The 27,038-nt window shown below is 36.2% G+C and overlaps 2 protein-coding genes across 2 annotated transcripts in view; both read right to left on the reverse strand.

Moving 5' to 3' along the window:
• tbcd (tubulin folding cofactor D) overlaps positions 1-3,414 on the reverse strand; it is a 29,381-nt gene extending 25,967 nt beyond the window's left edge. Inside the window, exons 1-7 of the mRNA XM_059558781.1 lie at positions 2,934-3,414; positions 2,563-2,613; positions 2,396-2,493; positions 2,185-2,286; positions 1,201-1,347; positions 967-1,022; positions 253-385 (exon numbers count right to left, since the gene is read on the reverse strand). Coding sequence (XP_059414764.1) covers positions 253-385; positions 967-1,022; positions 1,201-1,347; positions 2,185-2,286; positions 2,396-2,493; positions 2,563-2,613; positions 2,934-3,102 — 756 coding nt within the window. The 5' untranslated portion in view covers positions 3,103-3,414. The remainder of the gene's footprint in view (positions 1-252; positions 386-966; positions 1,023-1,200; positions 1,348-2,184; positions 2,287-2,395; positions 2,494-2,562; positions 2,614-2,933) is intronic.
• Positions 3,415-5,083: 1,669 nt separating this feature from the next.
• Positions 5,084-7,838, reverse strand: fn3krp (fructosamine 3 kinase related protein). Its single transcript, XM_059557356.1, has 7 exons — positions 7,548-7,838; positions 7,314-7,458; positions 6,275-6,426; positions 6,095-6,186; positions 5,899-5,981; positions 5,679-5,801; positions 5,084-5,459 (listed from the first exon to the last, which is right to left on the reverse strand). Exons 2-7 carry the CDS (start codon positions 7,452-7,454, stop codon positions 5,121-5,123), a joined length of 930 nt encoding a protein of 309 aa, XP_059413339.1. The 5' UTR covers positions 7,455-7,458; positions 7,548-7,838; the 3' UTR covers positions 5,084-5,120.
• Positions 7,839-27,038: the final 19,200 nt, after the last annotated feature.

The raw sequence follows: 27,038 nt of genomic DNA on the forward strand, positions 1-27,038 counted from the left end.
GCCTCTACAGGCAAAATGTGCAGATACTAAACAAGTGCAGGAATCATAGGTCTAAAGGAGGCCCATTCACACCTAGAACAATGACTTTAAAGATAACTATGTTAACATCTACTGCATATGACAATGACATTCTGTTTATATAATCTGTTTATTAATGCCAAGAATCTGAATGTTCAATATTTTAATTCTCCTGAAAAGAAAAACAGAGGAAGTGGAGAACATAAACAGTCCTACATGTGACTGGAGGCTCACCAGGGATTGCAAAGCTCCATCAAGGGTCACAGTTCCCTCCATGGTAATCTCACTGGTCTGAGAGATGGTGGTCAGACACCAGTCCAGAAAATCCCCCAGACGCTTCAGCTTCACATCTGGACGAGTCACAAACCTGTGCAGATAATAATCCTTCAAGCAAAGAAATAATCTAAACGTGTTTAAACAGTGCTCTCTATTGGTCAGGGAGTAAAGCTGTCAATATGTCAAATGTAAAACTCAAACGAATCCAAGGAAGAACAATACTTTTTCATTTTTATTTATATGCACCAATATAATGTACATTAGTAGACTAAATGCCTAAACAACAAAATGTATCTGCTTATACATCTTACTAAAACATTTCATTATATGAAGCCTTATGACTGATGACGCAAATCATTGTTTGGAAAATATTACCAGTTTGAAATGATTCATAAAAGCAAAAAGGCTGTATTGTCTACTTGAGTTTAACAAGAGGCATTTTTAAATAATTTCAGTCTTAAGCCTCTCATTCTGACACAGAAACATGGTGAATACTGTCTAATGAGACAAATCTTCAGAAAATTAAAGCAAAAAAAAAATGTTAGGTTTACACTGTTGCTTAATTTTATATAATTTGGCCAGCCAAAAGATTTAATTATTTGACATATTGCCCAGTGTTACCCAGATAATAAACCCACATATAGGGGAAAGAACACATAACATGTAACTTACTTAGAAACCAGCATTGATGCAGCATCTCGAGATTTGTCACTCACTCCGAGATAGGACTGCAGCAAAAATCATTAATGACACAGAGGTAATGATAAGTATAAGTAAAAAAAATATATGATTAGCAAAACTGAGAATAAATTAATAAAACCAAAATAATGCTTACTAATTTGGACTCATTGACATATAATGTAAATGTTGACAAGTCTATGAGTGGTCTGTGATTGTGGGCGTTACCTTGGCAACAGCCAGAATCCTATCCATGATGGACTCTCTGTTCTGCCCAGGGTCAGTGGACAGGTGGCCGTCCAGACGGGACAAGTCAAAGGGAATGAGACATGTCATGGAGAGCCAGAGGAGAAGTATGTAGCGTGTTTCCCAGGTCTAATACAGAAACATAGTCACTAATTAGATGATTTTGTGCTTTTGGAAAGTTAGATTACAAATGACACACATGGATGCTATTTTTCCAAACGTGATAAATGGTGACCTGCTGCAACTACTTGCCTGAAACTATTCACTGAGGATTTCTAGGAAGGACTTCCAAGTTTACATTTATGCTTTTTAGCAGATGCTTTTATCCAAAGCAACAGTGCATTCAGGCTATACATTTTTTTTTACCAGTATGTGTGTTCCCTGGGAATTGAACCCACAACCTTTTGCTTACGCTGTACTCTACCACTGAGCCACAGGAACTCTGATGTTCCCTGTAAGGGGCAAATTTATCGATACTCAAAAGGTAGATGGCCTGCGTCTGGCCTGCGTCAAGACAGCGACATAATGACATCATATAATTAAAAAAACACACCTGACGGAATTCGGCAAATTTCTAGACCTTTGAAAGGAAACAGCCAAGTGAACAAAACTACAGAAATGTTATAATAGATAAATGAAATGTGCACCGCTTTTATTTAATTTATATATTCTTTAACATGATTCCAGATTATTTATATTCACGATTTCTAGTATGTGCACAGGTGTTATATATTTTTAGTTCAATGTTGTAATTACCAATTCATGTAATTTTTTATCTTCAAAGCAGATTTGTTATCTGACAGCATTAATTAAAGTTTCTTAAAGGTCAAGATCAAGTTATCTGCATCTCCTGCGCTCCATCAAGCCACTCCCATTAGGAGTCAGCACTCAAATTAATGCACGACTCAGATTAACTGTACAGCATTATTAGATAACTTATGATAAGTAACTGAGGGACTTACTCACCTCAGTGTCTTTTGGGTCTTGTCTGCATAAAAGGTCCAGAACCGGCTGAACATCTGACACCTCATGAGGGAACAGCTGCATGAAGATCTTGTAGCCTCTGACCTGCAGGGGAAACGAGGAATCACAAAATCAGATACAAACCCACAAATCCCTCTTTCTGTGATTTCAGAGGGGTTATCAGTCCGATTTAGAGAGCTGTACACCATCTTGCCTTTGAGATGATGTAGAGAAATTTGAAACAGAGATGGACCATTAGAGGTGGCGACTTCTCATTGCGGATCATCTCCAAGAGCATGTTCAGCAACCACTCTGCACAACAGCAAATACAGCGTTACTGACAGTGTTCAATCACAGAGCACATTCATCGCTTTAACTTACCTAAGTGGGGATCCAGAAGATGTGGCTGTTCTTGGTAGCGATCCATGAGAACTGCAAAAGTTACCAAAAGCACAGCTTGACATTTTAAACACGTCTTCTTATATTGTCTTATATCATCTTATATATTGTGCACAACAAAATGAATAAAAATAAAATCATACAAACACATCAACATACTCTTCTGTATTTCAATAAACAATAGCCAAGTAACCATATTTATACAGACAGATAAATAGAGACAGATAGAAACAGACAGATTGAGACAGATAGATAGATAGACAAACAGATATATAGTTAGACTAACTGATAGATAGATTGATACAGACAGACAGATAGATAGATAAAATCATATACATGATAAACTGTCTCACCGACAAATTTCTCGATGGTGGCCTCTCTGCTGACCGTGTTGTCATGAATGTCCGGCAGACTGCTGATGAGAGCTCGAGCCTCTCCTCTCTCACTGAACTCAGACAGCAAACAGGCCTGAGTGAGCACCTCTGGCTCCTCTCCATCACACACAGTCTCCATCACCGACATTATCTATCACTGTGATGGCAGGGCTCTTTCTGGTTGATCAGATTACAGATGCGCTAAACGTGCGTTAAAATGACAAGACAGATTCAAGCTGAAGTCGCCTCCGCTCACAATGACAAACTGATTTCTATTCAAACTCCAGCTCCAGTCACTTCTCCGTTTCTCTAATACACTGCAAAACATACATTAAAAGCTACTCGCTGTCTCAGTCAGAAGATTGCCAAGTCGTCTTAAACTGACATAATCTCAAAAGTGCGTAGTGAAAGAAGTATGGTGCATCCGGCGTGCTATTATGATGCTCGCGCTGCTGCTGTCGCGCGCGGCAACGGCAAGTAGAGAGGATCAAAAGAAATAAAGAAACGCGTTTTTACTTTAAATTTGCAAACATGAAGGACATTTTTAAATCTTATATTCCCTGTCATAAAATTTTGTTTTTACTACAATGTCGTAGTTAGAATACTAAAAAGAACAATAACTGAACTGGCATATCGGAATTTAAAACTTAGCGTAGCTTGTTAGCTACTACAGTCAACAATCTGACGAATTTTATTTACACTATCCATCCGCCCATTTTCCAAAGCAAAACTTGGTATCGCGTAATTTAAAATTAATTTATAAAATAATGATGATGATTATTACTGTTTATTGTTATAATAGTCAATATTATTAAGCTAGCCATTTCTTAGACACAATTTGGTGACAGACGTTTCGATAGACATATTTTCAGTCGTAAAAGTTTACTTGTAGCTTCCTGCCAAAGAAAACACACAGAAGTATCTATCAGAGGTTTTCAATACAATCAAAAACACATCAACACAAAGTTGTTTTTAAGATTTTATTTGACTGTCCAAGCATCCTTTATGTTTCTGATGAGACTCCAGCAAGCTGCAAGTTTACAGAACAACAAGCTCACTAAGATTGTTTTAAATCATCAGTAGATTAACATTTAGTAATACTGTAGTGAAATGTAACTTATCATATGATGCTACATAGTGCACACATTATAAATCAAGGAGTCTTGTAAATGAAGCTCTCTTCAAGAGCATTATCATGTAGTCAAGTTGAAGTGCAATTCGCAAAAAAAAGAAAAAAAAAAGGAATTATGTATTCTACACAACTTATTTTTTGGTCAATGTTTGGAAGTATTAATATATATATATATTATCTGTTGAAATTATATTAAGACTTTTTCATCTTGACAATGCATCTACCTTTATTAATGACGACTTAAGGGGTTAGTTCAGTCATAAAATAAAAATTAACCCATAAATTACTCATCCTGAAGTCATCCTAGGTGTATATGACTTTCTTCTTTCAGATGAATTCAGTTGGAGTTATTTAAAAAATTGTCTTTGATCTTTCAAGCCATTTGATGCAACTTAGCAGGTGTTGCACTCCATCTGTCCATGAGGAGTGAACAAAAGCCTCCTGCAGCGAATCTAATTTTTGTAAGAAAAATATCCATATTCAAAACATAATAATCACTTTAATCTAGCTTGCCCTCACTGTTATAAAACAGAAGCAGTTCCGCGGGAATGACGTATGAGGTCAGCACTGCACATGCGCTGGTGAGTCTCGTGAAAACTAGTGTTTTTTAACAGGAGCAAAGGAAGCAAAGTTTCCTTACTTTAGCAAAATAAAACCAGTCTCCTCTTGGCCTATATTGAAATCCTCCAATATTCTTCTTTACAAATCCTTGTTTTGTACTTCTAATTAGTGATCATTGTTTTGTTTTGATCTCTCCGCTGCATTTCCACATGCGGATTCGCTACAGGAGGCCTTTGTCCACCCCCCGGAGCAGTGTTAGACCCTTTTTTTTAATGGATGAGCTTTTTATTAAACTTCTGAAGGACCGATGGAGTACAACACCCGCTAAGTTGCATCAAACGGCTTGAAAGATCAAAGACAATTTTTTAATAACTCCAACTGAATTCATCTGAAAGAAGAAAGTCATATATACTTAGGATGGCTCCAGGGTGAGTCATTTGGCTGAACTAACCCTTTAAAGAATCAGGGTGCATCTACTTTGTTAGATCCTTCATAATCCGTAGAGAAGAACCTCTGTAGCCACCACCAAAATGATTCCAGTGGTTCAGATAGTGGAACAGCTGGTAAAGCTGTTGCCTCTTTTCAAAGCCAGTGGCCTTGGGGATCTTCTCATGGTAAGCTTTGTAAAACGAGCTCCCAAAACCACCAAACATGCTAGAAATAGCCAGCTCAAACTCTGAATGGCCATAAAACGATGCTGGGTCAAAGATGATGGGACCGTCAGAACATTCGGCCACATTTCCTCCCCAAAGATCTCCATGCAGCAGAGCTGGAACCACCTCTATGTCTGTAAACAGCTGATGGACCTTCAGCTAAACAAAGAGAAACCATTTGACTTAAATACAAATGCAGCACTGTATACAGGTTTAGAGACTGAATCATTAGCTTGTCATTAAATAAAAGGAATAAGGTATCTTTAAAATAATATATGGCTTTACTCATGTTAATTCCGTTTGAAAACTAGAGACAGTATCTTTTTGTATTTTTGGCTGTTATGATGCTTAAGTAAAAATCTGAGCAGTTTGGTTTACCTGGAGTTTGGCCCACAATTCCCTGGCCTCTCTGTCTCCATATGACTGTTCCACCAGGCTGAGCTGGTACTGCAGCCTTTGCTGGGCAAAAAAGGACACCCAATCATCCTGCCAATCATTTACCTGAAAACCAAAGAAGAGATACAACCTCTAATTGCAAATCGTTTAAATATGAATCACCCCATTTGTGTTTCTGATTAAACACCCTGGTGATGCTGACCTGAGGGATATAACCACAGCAGGTAGCCACGTGAAAGCCAAACTTGTTGGCTATTTGAATTTCAGATGTTCCTGATCCTTTTCCTTTGTAAACAGAGAAACTCAAATAAATACTAAATGTAATCAAAATTATATTAATTAAATTAAAACACCAATGCAATATTGGGGAAAAAATAAATAAATAAATAAAAATTTACCAACAGTCTGCTGTTCCTTGTTTTGTTTCTCTATCTGTCTCTTGTTGTCAAGATGCAGGTCAGCTAGTTGTTCTCCCAGCTTTGATGAGTATCTACATAAACATTAAGCATTTTAAAAAGTGTATTACTGACCCAATTCTCATTCCTATTACAGTGGGTTCACATGATTTTGCATCATACTTATTCAAGGTCCTCATCTCCACATGTTCCATTATGAGAACAGCTCCACTTCTCTCAAGGTCCACCACCTTCACAGGCCTGGGCACTTTCACTGTGTTTGTAGCCAGGATCGCTTCCAAGCTCGCCAACTCTCCATCAAACATCCTTCTAGCCTACAGTGAAAGATCAGAAAAAAAACAAAAAAAACAAAAAAACAGTAAATGATTTGTACTTTCTGATAGTTACAGACTGACACTTTACATAATCTATTGATACTTTGTAATGGAAGCGTATACAGTTACATGGCACAATGATCAACAAATCTTGAATTGGTGTACTTTGAAATAATGTATATAAAATGACACTGCATAATGCATTGTAGTTTCAAACAGACAAACTGATAAAATAACAGTATAAAACTGTAAAACTAATGTAAAACAAATAATATGTGAAATTTCAATGGAATTTTGATCTCTGAACTAGGAAATGTCGAATCTAGTCAACCTAAGGTTTTTCTGCATTTGGTGTATTTTTAAAATAAATTGATACTTTTATTTATCAAGAATGCATTAAGTTGATCAAAAGTGACTTAAAGACGTTTATAATTTTACAAAAAATCTAATCTGTTCTTTCTAATGATCAAAGAGTCCTGAGAAAAAAAAAAAAAACATTTCCACACAAATATTAAATGTTTTCAACAATAAGTTATGTTTCTTGAGCAACAAATCCACACATTAGATTGATTTCTGAATGATCATGTGACACTAAAAGGAGCATTCTGACTGAAAATTCTGTTTTATATAACAGGAATAAGTAAAAATGTTTAACTATACTTAAATAGAAACCGGTTATTTATAATTGTAATGATATTTCACAATATTACTGTTTTGCGGTATTTTTGATCAGATAAATAAGAGATATAAGAGATTTTCAAAAACCTGAATTATTCCAGACATTGGATTGTATGTGCTTTATTATAGCACACTATATTATTATTCCAAACAGCACTGCAAGTGTGCAATGCAAAGTCACTGCATTGAGTTCGTGTTCATGTGATCACCTCATTCTTGTGGTTGATCTTGACGAACACTCTGCCAGTGTCAGTGTCAAAGCTCTGGCCTTCACTGATGCATCCTCCTCCTGAATGACCAGTGCTCTTCAGAAGAGATGTGCCCAGCTCTCTCTTCAGCAACGCCTCCATCTCACTGTACCATGCGCATAGCATACAACCATAAAATCAATATAAAACAAAGCATTTCTGCAAAACGTGTTCATATTACTATATTCTACTTACTTATAAGTGTTGAGAAATATCCCCGGATGCTAACATGCGCTCGTATAACAAACACAGGATAACAACACAAAACAACAACAAAACAGGATTACTGTTGCTTCTTCTTCTTTTCTTCCCTTTATTTTTGCGGATCACACCAATTTCGCGCACTACCGCCATCTACTGTGAACTCAATTAAAGAAAATAAAGAAAATACATCCGTATACATTTAATTCAATCAATCCTTTAATTAAAGCTGCTCTGTTATATCATCCTGTCGGATGCTTGGACGTTAATTGCATTGTTTATTATGTCCTGTGTGTCCTATTCTAAATCTGGATCAAATGTTTTCCTGGATTACTGTTGCTCAACAACATGCCAAAATAAAAGTCCATGTTTACGCACTGGATGAGTACGAGGAATAGTTGTGCTCGTGCACGTACGGTTCTTGTTGCTCACGAATCTGTGTATCCTAGGACTGATGTTCCCGTTTTCCTTTCTGTCTATGCATTATAGTCATATCATAGCATTATAGTCATACAATTCAGTATAGTCATAGAATAATGTGAATATCTTTTTCTGGGATTCTGCTTTGTATTCAATTATTCTACTAAATTGTGAAAATCAGATTTTAAATAGAGTATTCATTTAGTATTGAACAGGAATGACACTCTAAAATATAAATACTTAAAATTATAGGCTACATTCTGTAAAAGTGTAATATTTCACATTTTGTGCTATAACAACTAGCTAAATTAGCAACCTTTTCTATTTATTTCCTGTAATATATCTAAATGTCACAATATGTTACAATTTAAATGTAAATTCACATTGCTCTTAAGGGGGTCATCTTTCTTACACAGATACACATGTAAGAAATGTTTTAATTTTTAATTTTTATTTTTTAAATCCAATGAAGGCCTGATCACAGTACAGTACAGCTTTAACCACCTGAGGGCAGGTGATGGGATCTGTCCCAGCTCGGTCAAAGTGAGCACTGTTTTACTGTAATACATTGTAAACTAGGTTTTGAGGTTTAAATGTCAGGCAGAATTCCATGTTGGTTTCATTTGGTACTATTTTCTTTGGCTGAGCTAAAATAAAATAAACATCAGAAATAACTGTCAAAATCTAAAATGTAATTATTTTAAATTTAGTTTGTTTGGACTGTTTACAAAAGTAATATAAACACTCGCAATCGTGGCTATGGTTCAGCCCCAGGCCAATAAAAATGGTGTTCATATTTAGAACAACAGCACTCTTGCTCTTGTCATACTGTACATACTCCTTAATAGATATACAAGTTTTACATATAATTCAATTACAGAAGTGTCTCACCATAACACACACACACACACACACACACACACACACACACACACACACTAACCATCTGAAATCAATAAACAAAATATTATAATTAAAATATTATTTAAAATATTATATTCATTATCTTGTGTTCTCATACTGTTGAAGAAAAATGTTGACAAGTGTTTAGAGTTGTCGGAGATCTTCATAATTTCACATATTTTTAACAATCTAATAATGATCAACGCAAATGAGTAATTAAATGCATGCAAAATTCGGTTTTAGGACAAACCCAATAATTTCTTTTAATTTTATTACTCTGAAAATATTGGCCATTGGTGAGGTGAGGACGCCATCTTTTGGTGGAGGTGCACGGTTTTAATTCAAAGCTATAAGAACGGAGCACCCCCAAAAATGCACAAAACGTGGCATAATTACCAGTTGCAAGCCCTTTGCTTTATTTCAGCCATCTCACTGTTCAAAGCACTCATTTCTTCGCAAGTAATCCATATATAGTCATTCTTTTGGCAGTTTACATAGTGAAGTTCAAGTTGGTGACTTGGCTGTATTTTTTTCCTTTTCTTAATATGATTCACCATAATAAACACCAGACCCTCATTAATAAAAAGGCAAAATATGTAGAAATGTTTAAAGCATATACATAATTGTGTAAAATATACCCCGCGATTAGCTTATGCACACCATCCAAACATGAAGCAACCATGTGCTTTACATATACTTACAGGTACAACAATGGATGATGCAGTAAAGAAGAAGAAGAAGAGGCTTCCGAGAGTTCTAGAAACCCATTGCATTTCTGAACTGGTTTGATCCAATGACAGCCCCATATTGTTGAAGTTTGAAATCAAGCACATTTGTCATATTTGCAGCAGAAATGCAACTTCAAAGAGGACCTGGAGCCTTGGTGTTACAAGAACCACTGTTTAAGAACCAATTAATTAAAGAGCAGTGGTAAAGACATTAATTAAACCTCCTAAGCTTGATTTGATCTTGATTGGGATTATGACAATAATGTATGCATTAAAGTAGACGACTGCAGTGTCATTACCAAGGGAAGAACACAATTACATGCTTCCTGCTCCCTGTTGAGAACATAAGTAAGACTTCATGCTGACAGACTCTCTATATAGAGCAATGGGTTTGCTACAGTTGTGTTGTGAAAGAGGCCAATGCTCAAGTAGAAAGGAAACGGAGGGAGATGTAAAAAGAACAAATTGAGTATGGTAATATGACTCAAGGCAGTGTTGAGTCAATACGGGTACATTAAATGGTTGAAAAAAATAGAAAATGTTTTTGAAAGAAGAGTCTTATGTTCACCAAGGTTGCATTTATTTGAATAAATTTTATTTTTATTTCTGCGATGGCAAAGCTATATTTATATAAGTTATTTCACTTTAAAATCAGTAGAAAAGAACCTATTCATTGTCATTACAATGAAATTACTGAGAATAATGCTCATTTTAGAAGAAAATTTCAGATGGCACTTAGAGACTTCTGCATTTGAACTCTTCATATATATATATATATATATATATATATATATATATATATATATATATATATATATGAACTGCCTTAATTCTACGTGGCATTGATTCAATTGAGATCTGGTGACTGTGGGGGCCATTTTAGTACAGTGAACTCATTGTCACTTTCAAGAAACCGATTTGAAATGATTCGAGCTTTGTGACATGGTGCATTATCCTGCTGGAAGTATCCATCAGAAGATGGGTACATGGTGGCCATAAAGGGATGGACATGGTCAGAAACAATGCTCAGGTAGGCCGTGGCATTTAAACTATGTCCAATTGGCACTAAGGGGCCTAAAGTGTGCCAAGAAAACATCCCCCACACCATTACACCACCACCAGCAGCCTGCACAGTGGTATAGGCATGATGGATCCATGTTCTCATTCGGTTTACGCCAAATTCTGACTCTACCATCTGAATGTCTCAACAGAAATCAAGACTCATCAGACCAGGCAACATTTTTCCAGTCTTTAACTGTCCATTTTTGGTGAGCTTGTTCAAATTGTAGCCTCTTTTTCCATGTTGTAGTGGAGATGAGTGGTACCCGGTGGGGTCTTCTGTTGTAGCCCATCCGCCTCAAGGTTGTGCGTGTTCTGGCTTCACAAATGCTTTGCTGTATACCTCGGTTGTAACGAGTGGTTATTTGCTCTTCTATCAGCTTGAATCAGTCGGCCCATTCTCCTCTGACCTCTAGCATCAACAAGGCATTTTCACCCACAGGACTACCACATACTGGATGTTTTTCCCTTTTCACACCATTCTTTGTAAACCCTAGAAATGGTTGTGCGTGAAAATCCCAGTAACTGAGCAGATTGTGAAATACTCAGACCGGCCCGTCTGGCACCAACAACCATGCCACACTCAAAATTGCTTAAATCACCTTTCTTTCCCATTCTGACATTCAGTTTGGAGTTCAGGAGATTGTCTTGACCAGGACCACACCCCTAAATGCATTGAAGCAACTGCCATGTGATTGGTTGATTAGATAATTGCATTAATGAGAAATTGACCAGGTGTTCCTAATAATCCTTTAGGTGAGTGTATATATATATATATATATATATATATATATATATATATATATATATATATATATATATATATATATATATATATATATATAAAAGACTGTAAGATTATATATAATGCATACTACTACTTGAGTGCCAGAGATACCTGGATATGCATTTTTGGCAGCTGCTTCAACTTTTTATCTGAAGGGAGTTATCAGGAAATTGTAGCTAGCTGTAGATTTTATCTTTCTTTTGAAAGTTCAGAGCACAAAGAGAACATTACCAAGAAACTCTGCAATGCTCTACAGCTTGGTGCGATGCCAGTGGTACTGGGCTCATCCAGAACAGAAATACAGTATGAGCGTTTCATCCCTGAGATGCACTTATCTACGTCAATGACTTCCCCTCTGTGAGAGCTCTAGCGAAGTATCTCCTTTTGAGCAGACATGAGGAGCTGTACAGCCTGTACTTCAACTTGCGGCGACATTTTGAAGTGAAAATCAGTTCATTCCCTGCTGAGCACATTTATACAGCTGTGATTACATCAGGCGACAAGTGCTCACTAGTGAGGGACTAAGAGCTATATGGTCCTAAAACTTTCCTTAACCCATCAGTATCTTTTACTAATACTGATTTATTAAGCTTTTTAAATGAATTAGCTGTTTTTGAAAGTATGAGAAATATAAATACTGTATACTGTATTTTTTTTTTTTTACTCGGCAAGTCATATTTTGCACAGGGAGCAGAATTTAAATGCATTTTTGAATACTCTTTACCACATCTTGTTTTAACACTATATATCCTGATAACACACCTATATCACAGAGACATCTACATTTACATCTGCAGAAAAACCTTTTTGTTTGTGTTTGCTTATCTGTAAATTTGGTCTATAGAATGTTTCCTATCAGATGTCAAGTAGATGTTTAGAAAATGTCTTTAATTCAATTCAATTCAATTCAAGTTTATTTGTATAGCGCTTTTTACAATACAAATTATGGAAGCATATAGCAATATTCAATTTGGAATGTAAAATGCAAAATGACAATGCAATATGTAAAATGGCAATGCATTTCTGTATTTACATTTACATTTTCCAATACATTTGTGCAACGTTTGGTGCAAAATGAAAATGAAAATTAAATTACATAATTTTAATTTGCCATTTCATACACCAGTTTTAATATGTAAAATGAATACTAATTTTAACGCTTCATAAGTTGCAAAATTAAAATGAAAATGTATTACAGAAATGATTAGCTATGTATAACATGTTCAAGCAAAAACTGTGGCCAAATTATCATTTAAATGCTATTTTTCTTAAATGCATTAAAACTCACAGTCAAGACACTTACGATTGCATTTTCATTCAATGTCCCGCAATGAATGTAGCAAAATTCAATGTGCACATTGAAAATGCATTCCGAGCCGATGTCCGAGCCGAGCCATGTCTTACTACTAGAAAATTCAACTTGTGCATGGAACAGGATTTCAATTCAGTCCTTAAATACCTCATTTGGTAAGAAATATTTCTGCCTGCCAGTAATAGAAATTATTTTAAAGTATTAGGCACCAGTTTAAGTCAGTGACAGTGATCGATATGAACACATGGCGATACCTGGGTGGTATATGTTCAAGTACATGAAATGTTAAGCCCTAATAATGTTGTGCACATGTTTTGCTAGTAGTTTGACTTTACCTGCAGTATACAGAGTAGTGGCAATTTAAAGACCTTCAATGCTGGATGCATTTGCAGGTTTGTTTTTAATTAAATTAAACATTCAATGTTCAATGTGTTATGCTGAACAATCTTTAAACCAATGCAAATGATACAGCTGGCTCTTGGGGTCATGCCCTGTTGAGAAAAAAAATCAGCATATGCTGGCATGTTTTGAAACATGGCTGCTGGTTTAAGATGGTCCTTAGCTGGTCATGAGCTGGTTATGTGATGGTCCTAAGCTTAGGACCAGCATATGACCAGCTTACACCAGCTCATGACCAGCTTAAACCAGTTCAAACCAGCTTCAAAACATACCTAACCAGCATATGCTGTTTTTTTTCAACAGCGTGGTCACCCTTTCGGGTTTTATTTTATGGCTGACTGTTATCCCACTTTATGTACTGTTCACCAAACAAACAAGTATACTTGTTTGTACAAAGTATACTTGTATAAGTATACTTGTACAAGTATACTCATACATGATAAATAAGAAAGAAAGAAAGAAAGAAAGATAAAAAGAACACAATTATATGAAATGACAACATATTACTGATTTGACTTTTTATTAAATTTAGATAAAAACTTATATTAAATTTAATTTAAATTATTAAATTAAAAACAAGTTGTATACAAATGACTTAATCTGATCTTTATATTAGCTTTAAGTTTCCACCAAGAAAATAAATGCTTTTTTGAACTTTACAAATCTTTTACTGGAAGAGTGGCCAAGGTGATTTCAGCAAAGCTTCATGCCATACCCAGTCTTTAATAAATAATTTGCAATGTGTTTGTAAATTAATTGTCATTTTACATGTTTGTGCTGTGCTCTCGTTGCATTTACATATTGACCAGCAGGAGTTGCCCGCGTGCATAGTTCCGAGTGCTTCGAATGAGTGAATCATTCGCGAAGTAGTTGACTCGGAGATTCAAAACGTTCTGATTGTTTCTCTCATACACAAACAATCGGACTAATGGACAAACACCACAACAACAGTAAAATAATATTAAAACTGAAGCCATTCAAAATTATTCACTATAATCAACAACAGGGAAGGCAATGGCGTTAGCTGCGTTTGTCCATTGTTAAATGAGCCATTATGTATAGAGCATTCAGTTTTATAAATAGGCTATTAAGAAATATCTGACCAAAGAATGCCGCGACTGAACAGAATTGTGAAGAACCGAGCTAAATCAAGTCAAGTTTATTGTTTATTGTAAAAAGGATATTAGCTGTCACCAAAGTGAAGAGCGGGGATACAACAAAAAGAAATCACATAACAATGTTAATATAAAAACAGTATAGCAAATATTATATAGTAGCCTACTTCAATACACATCATCATTAATTAGTCTGAATAAATGATTACAGTATTGCATTCATAAAATAAGTCCTTTCCTTACTCACAAATTTAAATAGTGCATTCTCAGATGGTACCTAAAAGAGTCTTTGCCATTCATTTTACGTAGCCTATATTCAATGGGCAAATATTCCAATGATTGATGGCACGATAAATAACAGTTCTCTTTAAAGCATTTGATCAAGTCAAGTCACTTTTATTTATATAGCGCTTTAAACAAAATACATTGCGTCAAAGCAACTGAACAACATTCATTTAGGAAAACAGTGTGTCAATAATGCAAAATGACAGTTAAAGGCAGTTCATCATTGAATTCAGTGATGTCATCTCAGTTCAGTTTAGTGTCTGTGCAATCATTTGCAATCAAAGTCAACGATATCGCTGTAAATAAAACAGAATGGACTAAATATATAATGTCCCGTATTTTCTTACTGTTTCTGAGAAGTAGCGAATCGATGTCCGTTCAGTTAATGATTCATTCTTTTGAGTCGGTTCAGGCATACGGGTCATAGATTTGCGATCAATTCAGTGTAGTTTTAACAGATCATTTCATTCCCGCAGTGAATCGTTGGAATCGATTGCTCTCCTTCAAACAGTACAGGATCGAGCACGCAGTAAACAAAAAGAGCGCGGGAAGAAGTGGATGTTTTCGTACAATCCATTGAAATCGACCATACAAATGCATCCTGTCAACGTTGAAGAAGTTGCTGCAGCTGCACATGAAAGACTCAGTGCTCCAGGTGAAAACGTTTTCAAAACAGTATCTAGAAAGTATTTAACATTACAGCTGCCATGGTGGTACCAAATTGACTTTCTAGTTAAATAAATAAATAAATAAATAGGTTCATTTGGTACCCCAACATATCATTGCAGTCCATATCATGGTAGCCTACTTGACACCCTAACTGTTATGTGTTGGTTTTTATTTAAATAATTTAGTAGTTTTGTAGTCTGAATGGGGCAAATGTGTTCACAACTAATTATAGGAGTCTGTAGGCCTACAATATCTTTGACATATTGTATTGGACTATCCTGTTTTTGATGCTGCTAGATAATGTTTTGATTGAAAGAACTTATACGTGTGTATATATATTTGTTATAATGTTGTAAGAAACTTTATTATTATTTACATTTTATTTGATTAAAATCCTGTAGTTGCAACAAAGATGAGAAGACAATAAAAGGGTCTGTTGTTAGAACAAAAGTTACCACTGGGTGCTGCTGTGTCTCCATCCACTCAGCATTAGCCTGTAACAACTGGACTGAAAAAAACATGATGTGCTTCCAAACACAAGGGAATAACTTCTGTTTATTACACTTCAGTGTACAAGTTGAGCAATAACTCTCTGTTGCTATTCAGTGGTATATGACAAACAAACATGAATTTTTTTATGCTACTAATTCACTGGCTGCATTTTGGCAGTGTATATGCTTCGGCAAGACCTTCCTAATTAGGCCCTATGCATGAAATTAATGAGTTTAAAGAAAACTTGTTAAAGTCAAAATGGCAACGCTGCTATTTATTTGAAAGGAATTTGACTTATGGGTATTATGGTATATGGAGAGCCTTGCTATTTAAACACAATGAGGGGCTAGTAAAACGAGAGAAATGTTGGAGCAGGCTGTGCATCTCCTTTTAGTTAGCTGGGCCAGCTTGGGTGTGATTATGTAAAAAGACTATTCGCATGGACAGCGATTTGCAGTGCCAGTATTTCCCATTTCTGGCAACATGAAAGAGGTATAAAGAAAAAAACACACACTTGAGTAAAAGTACAAATACCTTACAGATGAAAATGACTCCATTACAAGTTAGGTACAAGTCAACAATTCCAAAACAACTCGAGTAAAAGTCTTAGAGTATCTGATTTTAACAGTACTTACAGTAAGTATTTTACTTACAATATATTAAATACAGGCTCAAAGATGCACTAGTCAAAGAGACATGCCAGTAAAATGCTGGGGCAGCTGTGGCCTAATGGTTAGAGAGCTGGACTAGTTACCTGAGATGGCGATGGGCCGCTCCGCCTACTTTTGGCTACAAAACCGCTCATCGGAAAACTATGATAAGAATACTATGGTAAATGCAAAAAATCTAGATTAATCCCAGTATTAACAATGAGCTTGATTATAATAGGTGCAGTCTAGTTTAGTTGCATCATGTTGTGCCGCTCAACCGCAGTGTAGACGGTCTGTGAGGAATACTTTTATTGCCCTAAAAACAAAACACTGGTGATTTCACACTATTGCAACCCAGGCCATCACCTATTGTCCTCCTCTCTTTGTATGGCTCTCTCCATCTCTCGTTTCCACTCCTCCATTGCATCACTCTCTGAATTATTAAGCTCTGTCATTCTTTCTGAGGGAATCCGTCTCTCATCAGAGGTAGGCCATCTCATCTGCTTCACTGCTCTTTCACCTCAAGCACCAACACTCGCAAAATCGCCTCCTGACAGACAGGTAATCATTCACATCACACTCCTTACACACACACAGAGTGTACACACACCTTTTTTTCTGTTTTTGGCACACAGTCATTTCATTAGTGCTGGGGATTAACTAACTGAAAGCAGCAATGCTACTAACTTAGCCACATTTTCAGTAGCGTGAAAATAGCTGAGTTGGTTTAAAAACTGTAGGTTTTTTTTTTTTTTTTTTTTAGTGAGCAGCAGTATATTGGGACAGCATGCAACATAATCACACAAGGTCACCTGTCATGTCCTCTTTCTCTCTCATATAGAGGACTGGGAAGGCTCATTGATTTTGGTTTATTTAGAATATCTGACATCATACATCATCGTTTCCAGGTCCAAATATTGGTGTTCAAGAAAATGTGAGTCTGAAAACTAGCATACGTTGTTAGAGAGTCACAGTTAAAATAGAGTAGAGACTCAACCAACAGTATTTGATACATCATGACTTAACAAGTGGATTGATTTGTTCAGATGGTTCATTTAAATAAATCGTTTAAAAAAATGTTTTATTGATTCGTTTGAGTGCACGCACAGAAGTCTTTCTTTTATATACAAAACAGCCTGTAATACATTTCTTTACAAAATACAATCCGTGAGATATGAGTATCCTTTAGTTTCCTAGCTTTTATTTTTGGTTGTTGGTGTAAAGCAATGTCTTCAAATGATGTTTAATGCCCTAATTAATGCCATTGTTTTTCTGTTAGACAAATAACGCTCCAAATGCAAAAAGCAAATAAACAATTAATAAATGTAAATTAAACCATAAGTAAAATTTAAATGGCAATTAAATAAAAATAGCTTTAATTTAGATAGCTTTTGTAACCTTGAAAAAAGTCTGATGTATGAAATAAGTCTAATTGGAACAGTTTATTGAACCTTTAGACAAAATATAAAGGACAAAAAAGTTGTCATGCGTTTTATATTCTGTATCATATTTGATACTTTTATGATTTATATAGTGAGAATGTGACTCATACTCAAGCATTAAATGCATCAAAAATAAGCAATTTGGTGCAGTTGTGTGATATTTATGGCCAAAAAATAAGATAAAATTCAGTTGTATACTTGTATAAAATGCATATACATATTAGTTGTCACAATGTCTCTCAATAATATGTCATCATAAGTAAGATGATATTTAAATAGTTCTATGAAAAAAAAAAAAAACTAGTTGTTGGGGGGCAAAAACTATAATGCATTTATGATCGAGAGATGAACAAATAAACGTTATACATTAGGATTTATCTCATAGTGTAAGTAACAGCCTTTTCTAAATTGTAGTTGGACATATATCCATAACACTGCTACTCATTTACTGTTTCACACCTCTTTTGTTCTTTTTGTTCTCTGCAACTCTTCCTTCACAGAAACCCTCCCACCCCACTTCATCTCTCTCACGTCTGTCTTGCCTCCATTGTCGACTTGCCCTCTGTTTTTTCTGTAAAGTTACAGCCCAGTGCTGAACGTCAATAAAGTGATGGAGGGAAAAAGTGGACGGTTGAGGCTAGGGACTAACGGGGGAAAGAGAGCGATTGTTCTGTGTTTGTGTGCGTGTGAGACAGACAGACACACACAAAAACACAGATCTGTTGCCTGTGGGTGTGAGAGCGGTGTAAAATGGCTCAGTCTGGTGAGAACACAACAGGCATTTAATGCACCTCGCCCAAACCGTAGAGTGCTAGTAAGAGATTTCCCCAGCGGAACTCAATCACATCCCTAAAGAAAGAATGTGCTTAGCCCAAAAAAAAGTGTATTGAAGACAATGGGGATTCCAGGATAGTTGTTGTGAGACTCTGAACTCATCAGCCGCAATCCTCACTGCAGACTGACCATGTGAGAATTCATCTTCATGACAGCAAACAGCCCTCAGCTTCATTTCTAAAACAAATATAGTAACAAATATTACCAAACAAAACTTTGGCAGAATGATTTAGCATTCAATGATTGTGGGATCAAGCCCCCCCCCCCCCCCCCCCCACCCGTTTATTTGTCTGAGAATCCCAATCGTTTTTTGAAATGCTTTTGGGGTGATGGTGTCTTTTATTTGATTAAATTTTTAAAGGGGACATGACACACAATATAAGTGCCAATCTCATGAGTACCTATACAGTAGTATAACATCCTTCATCTCTCTGGAGAGTCTTTATTTTGATCAGATTTATAAAAGAAAGATACAGCCGAGCGCCTGGAGGCATGCAGTGGGTGGAGCTAAAGAGTCGTGAGCACTTACATGTCGATTGCCAACAAAACACAGAAATTTGATGCAGTTTTACGAACAAACTGCATTCACTGTTTACGTAAAGCTGGGATCTTTGAGAAGCTGAACAAGGTTATTTTTCCCTCACATCCAAAAACACACTTCTTTGAAGACATTCAAAGTCCTACGCAGCGCTGCCAATGACTTCCATAACCTCGCTCTATTTGCTGTTTGCACGCACTCTTCCTGTAGAAGTGCCCATATAAGGAATTCCATGACGTCATGAAGGGCCATGCTCAAAAGAAGCTTTCTGAAACTTATTCAAACCTTGAAAGAGTGTATTTGGCATATAAATACTCTGCCATATGTCCAAATAGTTTTTTTAAACTTCGGCCATGTTTAGCACGAGAATCCAGCTTTTTAACAATGTAAATAAGTCAGAATGCATGAAAATAGACCCCCCCCCTCCACTTTAATTATTATAAAGATAAATATAACATTTTTTAAGATTTTATATGTTTAATATATATATATATATATATATATATATATATATATATATATATATATATATATATATATATATATATATATATATATATATATATATATATATATATATATATATATATATATATATATATATATATATTAAATGAACTAAGATAAATATATTTCATTTTTATTAAAATCTAGTATTGATACATTTTTATTATTATACTTTTATTGTAGAGTTAATTAAATATAGATGAAGCATTTATTAAATAATAAGACTTGCACTCTTCATTTACTGCTTTTCTTTAAAAAAGCTTGCTCTATTCTTTTTCTGTTCTATATTTTTTTATTTATTATATAATTGAAAACAACAACAAAAACCTTGGTATGTGTTCTGCATTAAGCTAACTGAGACTTTTTATTGCACTTGCATATCATTGCTCTCTTGTTACTTAATGATTACTTAAAGTTTCCAATCCCTGGTTTGCTTTTTAAATTTCCTATATTCTTGCTACCTAGCAACCCTGTAAAACTGCCTCTCTGCATTGCTGTTCATATGAAGGCCAAGAGCTTGTGTTGAAGTCATGTGAAAGGGCCTATTACAGTCAATGACACCATAGAATCCCACTGAGTGACTTTCTTACATAAGTTCTCTTAATTGCATAGATATGCCAATAGCATTGATCCAGTCAACTCAAATATAGCACAGACACAATTCAAAGAACACAAGTGCACCATGCTCACGTATCATAAAAATGGCTGTGTTAGCATACAAGTCCATTATGTATTGGGGGTGTGCTTGCAGTAATTCTGTAGTTTCAGCGTGAATGGCGTTTGCTTGAGAAACAGATGTGTGCTCAGCCACCAACAGCAGAATTTGGAGACAAGTGCTTTTGGAAAGCCCTCAAAACACTGCAAACAGATTAACAGGAACATAAAAATTGCTCAAACACATCCAGAGGGACCGTACTCTAGAACAAATAGAGACTGGCAGCTTATTGACCAATATCCATATTTTGAGGGGGGTATGAATGCATGAGGGTGGGTAAGGGTGAATTTAAAGTGTAATATAGGCTTTGCAAACTTTGACCCTTTGACCAGACAGGCAGTTCTTAAAGAGGTCATTTACTTTGAGATCTTAAAGGCATTTAAGTGGCCCGTTTAACTCTGAGGGTCAGAGAAAGGGTGGAATTTATGACTGTTTTTGGTACTTAAGAAAAAAAACTTAACTGACATTTATAAATGATGCCATATAATGCTATAAAATGAATAATAATACCAACATTTCTAACATCAATACATTACCTTGAAAAATGTTGACAATTTTTTGACTCAAACTCAGAAAAGAGGACATGAGGATTCAACTGCAGATAACTTCAATATTATTATTATTTTTTAAATATATACTAGGAAACCATGTCTACAGAAGTAACAAAACTGAGAATGCCAATGAAACATCCATTAAATGAAAAGACCGTTTTTAGTACATTGTTGTTGTGTACCCTGAGATTCCTCAGATTTGATAGTTCTCAGTTGGACTAATAATACTACTAATAATCACATTATTGCTATTATTATTATTGAAAGTGTTGTGACATGTAGCCAAGCATGGAGTCCCAAACTCAGAATTTGTGCTCTGCATTTAACCCATCCAAGTAAACACACACACACAGCAGTGAGTAGTAAACACACACATGGTGGAAAACTAATGTTTGTGATTATTGGTTTATGAAATGCTGTGATTGTTTCAATCCAAAAAGCAAGTTAAACTCACACATGTAGAGATTGAGTGTGCTGCATTTACTGTGAACTCTTGAGACGTTGAAACCATTGACCTAAGCTTGGCTCACAATCATTGTTTCTGTCTCTTTTTTCCTTTTTTTTTTCTTCACAAGAATTGCTTTGTTTAGATGTAGAACCCACTTTATGACCACAGCACATGAGGCATTTCAGGCCTGCACTCCAACTTCACCTCAGTGCCAGGTGCATGTCAAACGAACATGGAAAAGGTACAGTTGCCCAAGAAGTTTCAGTAGATCAACAGTAAATTGAAAATAGATAGTGGAGCAGTTAATATAACATGATAAAATGTGGAGGTGATTAAATTAGCATCAAACGTATAGGTTATGTGCATCACATTCAAGAATATGTCTCTAAATGTATGGATTAAAATATTCTGCTATGTCAGTAGGGGAAGTCGTGGCCTAATGGTTAGAGAGTCAGACTCGCAATCGAAAGGTTGTGAGTTCGAGTCTTGGGCCGGCAGGAATTGTAGGTGGGGGGAGTGCATGTACAGTTCTCTCTCCACCTTCAATACCACGACTTAGGTGTCCTTGAGCAAGGCATCGAACCCCCAACTGCTCCCCGGGCGCCGCAGCATAAATGGCTGCCCACTGCTCTGGGTGTGTGTTCACAGTGTGTGTGTTCACTGCTCTGTGTGTGTGCACTTTGGATGGGTTAAATGCAGAGCATGAATTCTGAGTATGGGTCACCATTGGCTGAATGTCACTTCACCTCACTTCAGTAACATGTATTATGGCACAAATAAATGTGAGAACTGAATCTAGAAAGTAGGTGCCAATTTTGCATTAGTTTGTAAAGTATAAGTGGAAATTTGTAAATGTGCATAAAATAACTAATTTACATTCTGGCATTTATGAATACTGCCGGGTTCTTGCCATATTCAAATTACTGCACATAGAGATTCAAAAGAGACCCCCGCCCCCTTCCCCCTTTGTAACTATTTAGTTATCTGCGTGTCTCACGCATGAGGATGCAATGATGGAGAAGAAGCTTATGGGGTGTTGAGAATAAGAACCAAGCTAACTGAGCAAGTTGAACTTTTGCTGCAGCGTGAGCTTCTTTTCAATTAATATGCCTGGAGGTGGAGAATAATTAGTCATAAATGGTCAAATTCACTCAGTATTGCTTGAACTGTTCAAGCACCATCTCGATTAAAATTAAATACAAATTAATTGTATTCATTTGTGCTCTAGGCACTAAAATATTCCAGTTCTTTATAGTCAAACTCTTTTTTTTTGTTGAAATAATGAAGATTTCTGTATCACCTAAGACTGCTTGGCCACCCCATGACAATAAGTTAAACCATTTAAATATATTTTGAATCCGTATGTTTCATAAAAATCTATATTTTCAACAACACTATAACGAGTATAATGCTAAACTTATGCTTATGTTATGACCAATGTAGGAAGTAAGTTACGGTTACATTGTATGCATTTGACAGATGCTTTTATCGAAAGTGATTTAATTTGTATTCAAGGTTCACATATTTATCAGTTCAGAAGGCATGTGGTTAAATGAGAGGGAGTAAAATGAGGTGAAGACAAAGTTGGTAAAAGAAGGAAGGAAGTCAACGTGGAGAGCAAAAAGGGCCTGTTCCTGTGCCACATGCTAATGTGGAGAGGTGGAGGGAATTGGGTGATCTGGTCCAGGTTATTAGTTAGGCTCTGTTAGACCATGTAATAGTCTCACAGCGCAACAGGGACACACTGTTCCAGGGCCACACTCATCCCTGTATGACACCAAGATATGGATGATAGTCCACATGACATAACAGCCTCTAACACACATTTACACACCTAATCTAAGGACAGGCATCTGTGCTCGTGTGTATGAGTGTGAGTCTGAGTGTGAGAGTTCGCCACTGCTGCAGCATGTTTGCATATGTGCTGAACAGGCTGTTTCTGCCCTTAAAAGCAACTATATTTTCCTATGCTTTCCCCCCACCCCCTCACACCTCTCTCTTTCATTTCATTTCTTTATTCCTCTCCTCCTCTTCATCTCCCTCATGCTCCGCTCCGGTCAATGAAAACAGCATGGTGTCAAAAGGTACCTTATATAGAGGGAAAAAAAGAGATTCTTGACTGCTCTGGGCCTGTTGGTGATGCCTGATCTTCTACAGAATTTTTTTAGCCCCACCTTAAAGCAACACTATGTAACTTTTTCTTTGTTCAGAATTTGCAAAATGTATATAATGAGTGAGTACATCACAAATTCATCTACCAAACCGCCTTTTCTAGAAGAAGCTCCGGTCAGAATGTTCTCCTGCGGGATGCGTGCAGTTCTGTTTATTAACTGCCAGAGTGCCAAAATTGACATAGTGTTGCTTTAAAACTTATGCCTACTTCAGTTATCTACCACTGTAACACATTTATTTCTGCCATATTATAAGGGCAACTTTTTCAATTTTATTATGAGTTTGGATGGTTTTAAATATTTTTTTTTTTGGTAAAATTATGCAAGAATACTGTAAACTGTTGCTGTAGGGGCACTTATAATAGTGACAGAGTATAGACAGAGTATTTATTTTGCCTATTCAAAATTTTTAGATTTAAGATTATCTATTAACATCTTAAAGGAATAGTTCACCCAAAAATATTTTTTTTTTATGTTTGTGTGACATATGTTTATGTGACTATGTTTCTTCAGTTGAACATAAACCAAGATTTTTTGCTCAAATCGTTGCAGTCTATCACTCTTATAATGTAAGTGGATGGGAATCACGGTTAAAACATACAATAAAATAAAACAAAACAAACAAACAAGAAAATACTCAAACAAAACCAAATTAAACCCTGCGGCTTGGGACGATACATTGATGTGTAAAGACACAAAACGATTTGGCTGTACATGAAACTGAACAGTGTTTATGTAATTTTTTTAACCTCTGATTCATGCAATGTCCGAACAGTTAAAACTCTCCTGAGCGCGTCCTCCTATGCGCATTCTCAGCAGCAGCCCATGAGGCATCATCGTCTTCTTATTTTATGGCGGATCGCAGACTTATAAGTGCATTACCACCACCTATCTCTCAAGTGGACCATTGACACTATATCTACAGTACAATCTCAATTAGGAGTGTCAATGGTCCATTTTACATTTAGTCATTTAGCAGACACTTTTATCCAAAGCGAAATGAGGACATTGGAAGCAATCAAAAACAACAAAAGAGCAATGATATATAAGTTCTATAACAAGTCTCAGTTAGCTTAAACGCAGTACACGTAGCAAGAAGTAACAAGCATTTGAGTGATTTGAGCCATAAAGCAAGTAGAAGAAGACGCCTCATGCACCTGCTGCTGAGAACGCGCTCAGGAGGTAAAAAAATGTATAAATACTGTTCAGTTTCTTGAACAGACCGATTGTTTTGTCTCTTTACACATCAGTGTATCGTCACGAGCTGCAGGGTTTAATTTGGCTTTGGTTGAGTATGTTTTTTTAGTTTTATTGTATGTTTTAGTCATTGATTGATAGACTGCAATGGTTTGAGTTAAAAATCCTGGTTTGTGTTCTACTAAAGAAACAAAGTTTCTATTTTTGGGTGAACTATCCCTTTAATCAGATTAATTGCATGATATGTTAATATAATATAATATACATAATTAGTTTTATTTTGTATTTCAAAAAAATCAACATCTCGTGCTAGGAGTACTACATTTTTAAAAGGGTTATTTGACCCAGAATAAATTATTTTATCAATTACTCACCCATATGCTGTCCCTAGATGTTCTACAGATGAATACAAAGAAAGATTTTTAGAAAAATAATCCAAATATACCCAAATGTTGATACTCCAAAAACAAGTTGATGCTTGACGTAAGTGTAAATGTGTTGCCAACTGTGACATGAAGTGTCATATATTGAATTGTGAAATGGTAATCGCAGCACATGCTTGACTTTGAGGTTGGCAATGTGTTTTGACCAAAAGCGATGGAAACATGAAGCTCATAATAAATGATAAATTGCTCTAATGTTTATTGCATTATTCTTGCAATAATAAATCACAATAATTTATTCCCTCAAATTAAATTAATGTTAATAACTTAATTACTTAGTTAACTGAATAATTTACATATCTACCCAGACTACAGTCGAGGTCCTGGTTACTACAGAAGGAAAGTGAATGTGTTTTAGAAACGTTAGGAAAAGTTCTGTTCACTAACATTGTAATCACTGTCAAAAGTGCTTGCCTCGATTTGCAGTCATTGCAGTTTTTAATCACGTTAGTGCATAATTTAACAATTTCTTTAAAGAAAAATGACTGATAAAAATGCTTTGCAATGCTGCAATTCATCTCAGCCCATGTTAGAATAAAAACCTATTATTTCTTTTCACTTTGAGCACATGTAAAAAAAAAAAAAAAATGCAATGGGGCAGAGCTTAGCAAGGGTCAATTACGTTGAGCTCAGAACGACCACAGACCAGCCGCAGTGACTCTCACGAAGAGCCCAAGACAGAAGGAAATATAAAATCACAGCGGCTCACTTAGTCAAGTGCAATTATGGGAGAAAATTGCTCCTCTCCATTATGGGAGATTGGTGTTGGAGTAAAAATAGGAAGATCAGGATATAGGCAGATAGGCCGTTTCACCCAAAAACCAGCCAGCGTGGCTTCCACGTGAACATTCTCTGCTTGAGACAAGTGGAGAATGTTCCAGTGAGCCGCACAAGTACAGCTTCTTACAACGATTCAGCCGTCCACACTGATAGATAGATAGACGGAAACAGAGACAGAGAGGCTCAGTGGGGGTAATATCAGCACTCCGTTGGTGCCAGCTTCCCTCGCAAGATGAGCCCTGGTTATGTTAGTGTTATTGTGGGCTACACCAGGATGGAGTGAGCTAAATTGATCTTGGCTGGCAATTTTGCAAGTGAGTGTATTACATAATGCTAAAAGCATTCTTGGATGGGAATGGGGATGTTTGACAGTGAACGTCTGTGGTGAGAGTGTATTTTAGGTTGTACCTTATATATGTATCTCTCTCACCAGTGCTTTTAAAAATGGACACACCACACACATCCCCCACTGCATACACACAACCCTTGGGCCCATTTGACTGTGCTATAAAACAGTATTGTTTAAAGAGAGCAGATAGATCAAATGAATGAATAAACACGACTCCCGTCTGTGTGTTTTATGTGGCGTCCTTTTTCGATTTGTTTTTGCCTACATGAAGCACTGGCTGGAGGTCTCAGAGCCACAGCCAAAAGCCTCCCTGCATGGGTGTAGAAGTGCTCCGGGCTTCATTAAACACACACACATGATGCACAGTGAGCTCCCCTTGTCTCTGGCACTGGTGTATATCTGTCACATTTGGAGAAGAACGGCCAGTGAGAGAGAGAGAGACAAAAGGAGACAGAGAAAATAACCAGCATTCGAAGATGGCAAACGTATGAAAACGCCTCCTTTACATCAAAGAGTAGGCAATCCTATAATGATCCAAGAAGGTGAACCAAGTGAGAGTTGGTTGTAAATACATCTAATACCAAATATAATGATAACAGACTTATGTTACCCAGTAATTGTGTGTGGTGTATTTTTAGTGACGTGATGTGACATTCATCCAAGTATAGTGACCCATACTCAGAATTAATGC

Source organism: Carassius carassius, chromosome 9, assembly GCF_963082965.1.
Source record: "Carassius carassius chromosome 9, fCarCar2.1, whole genome shotgun sequence".
NCBI lineage: Eukaryota > Metazoa > Chordata > Actinopteri > Cypriniformes > Cyprinidae > Carassius > Carassius carassius.

What these genes read in the sequence shown, in the direction of transcription:
- fn3krp (XM_059557356.1), bottom strand. Translation starts at nt 7,454, where the DNA reads ATGGAGGCGTTGCTGAAGAGAGAGCTGGGCACATCTCTTCTGAAGAGC. An exon ending in CAAGGAACAGCAGACTGTTG is followed by an intron (nt 5,982 to 6,094) that starts GTAAATTTTTAT and finishes CTGTTTACAAAG; the next exon opens with GAAAAGGATCAGGAACATCT. An exon ending in AATTGTGGGCCAAACTCCAG is followed by an intron (nt 5,460 to 5,678) that starts GTAAACCAAACT and finishes CTCTTTGTTTAG; the next exon opens with CTGAAGGTCCATCAGCTGTT.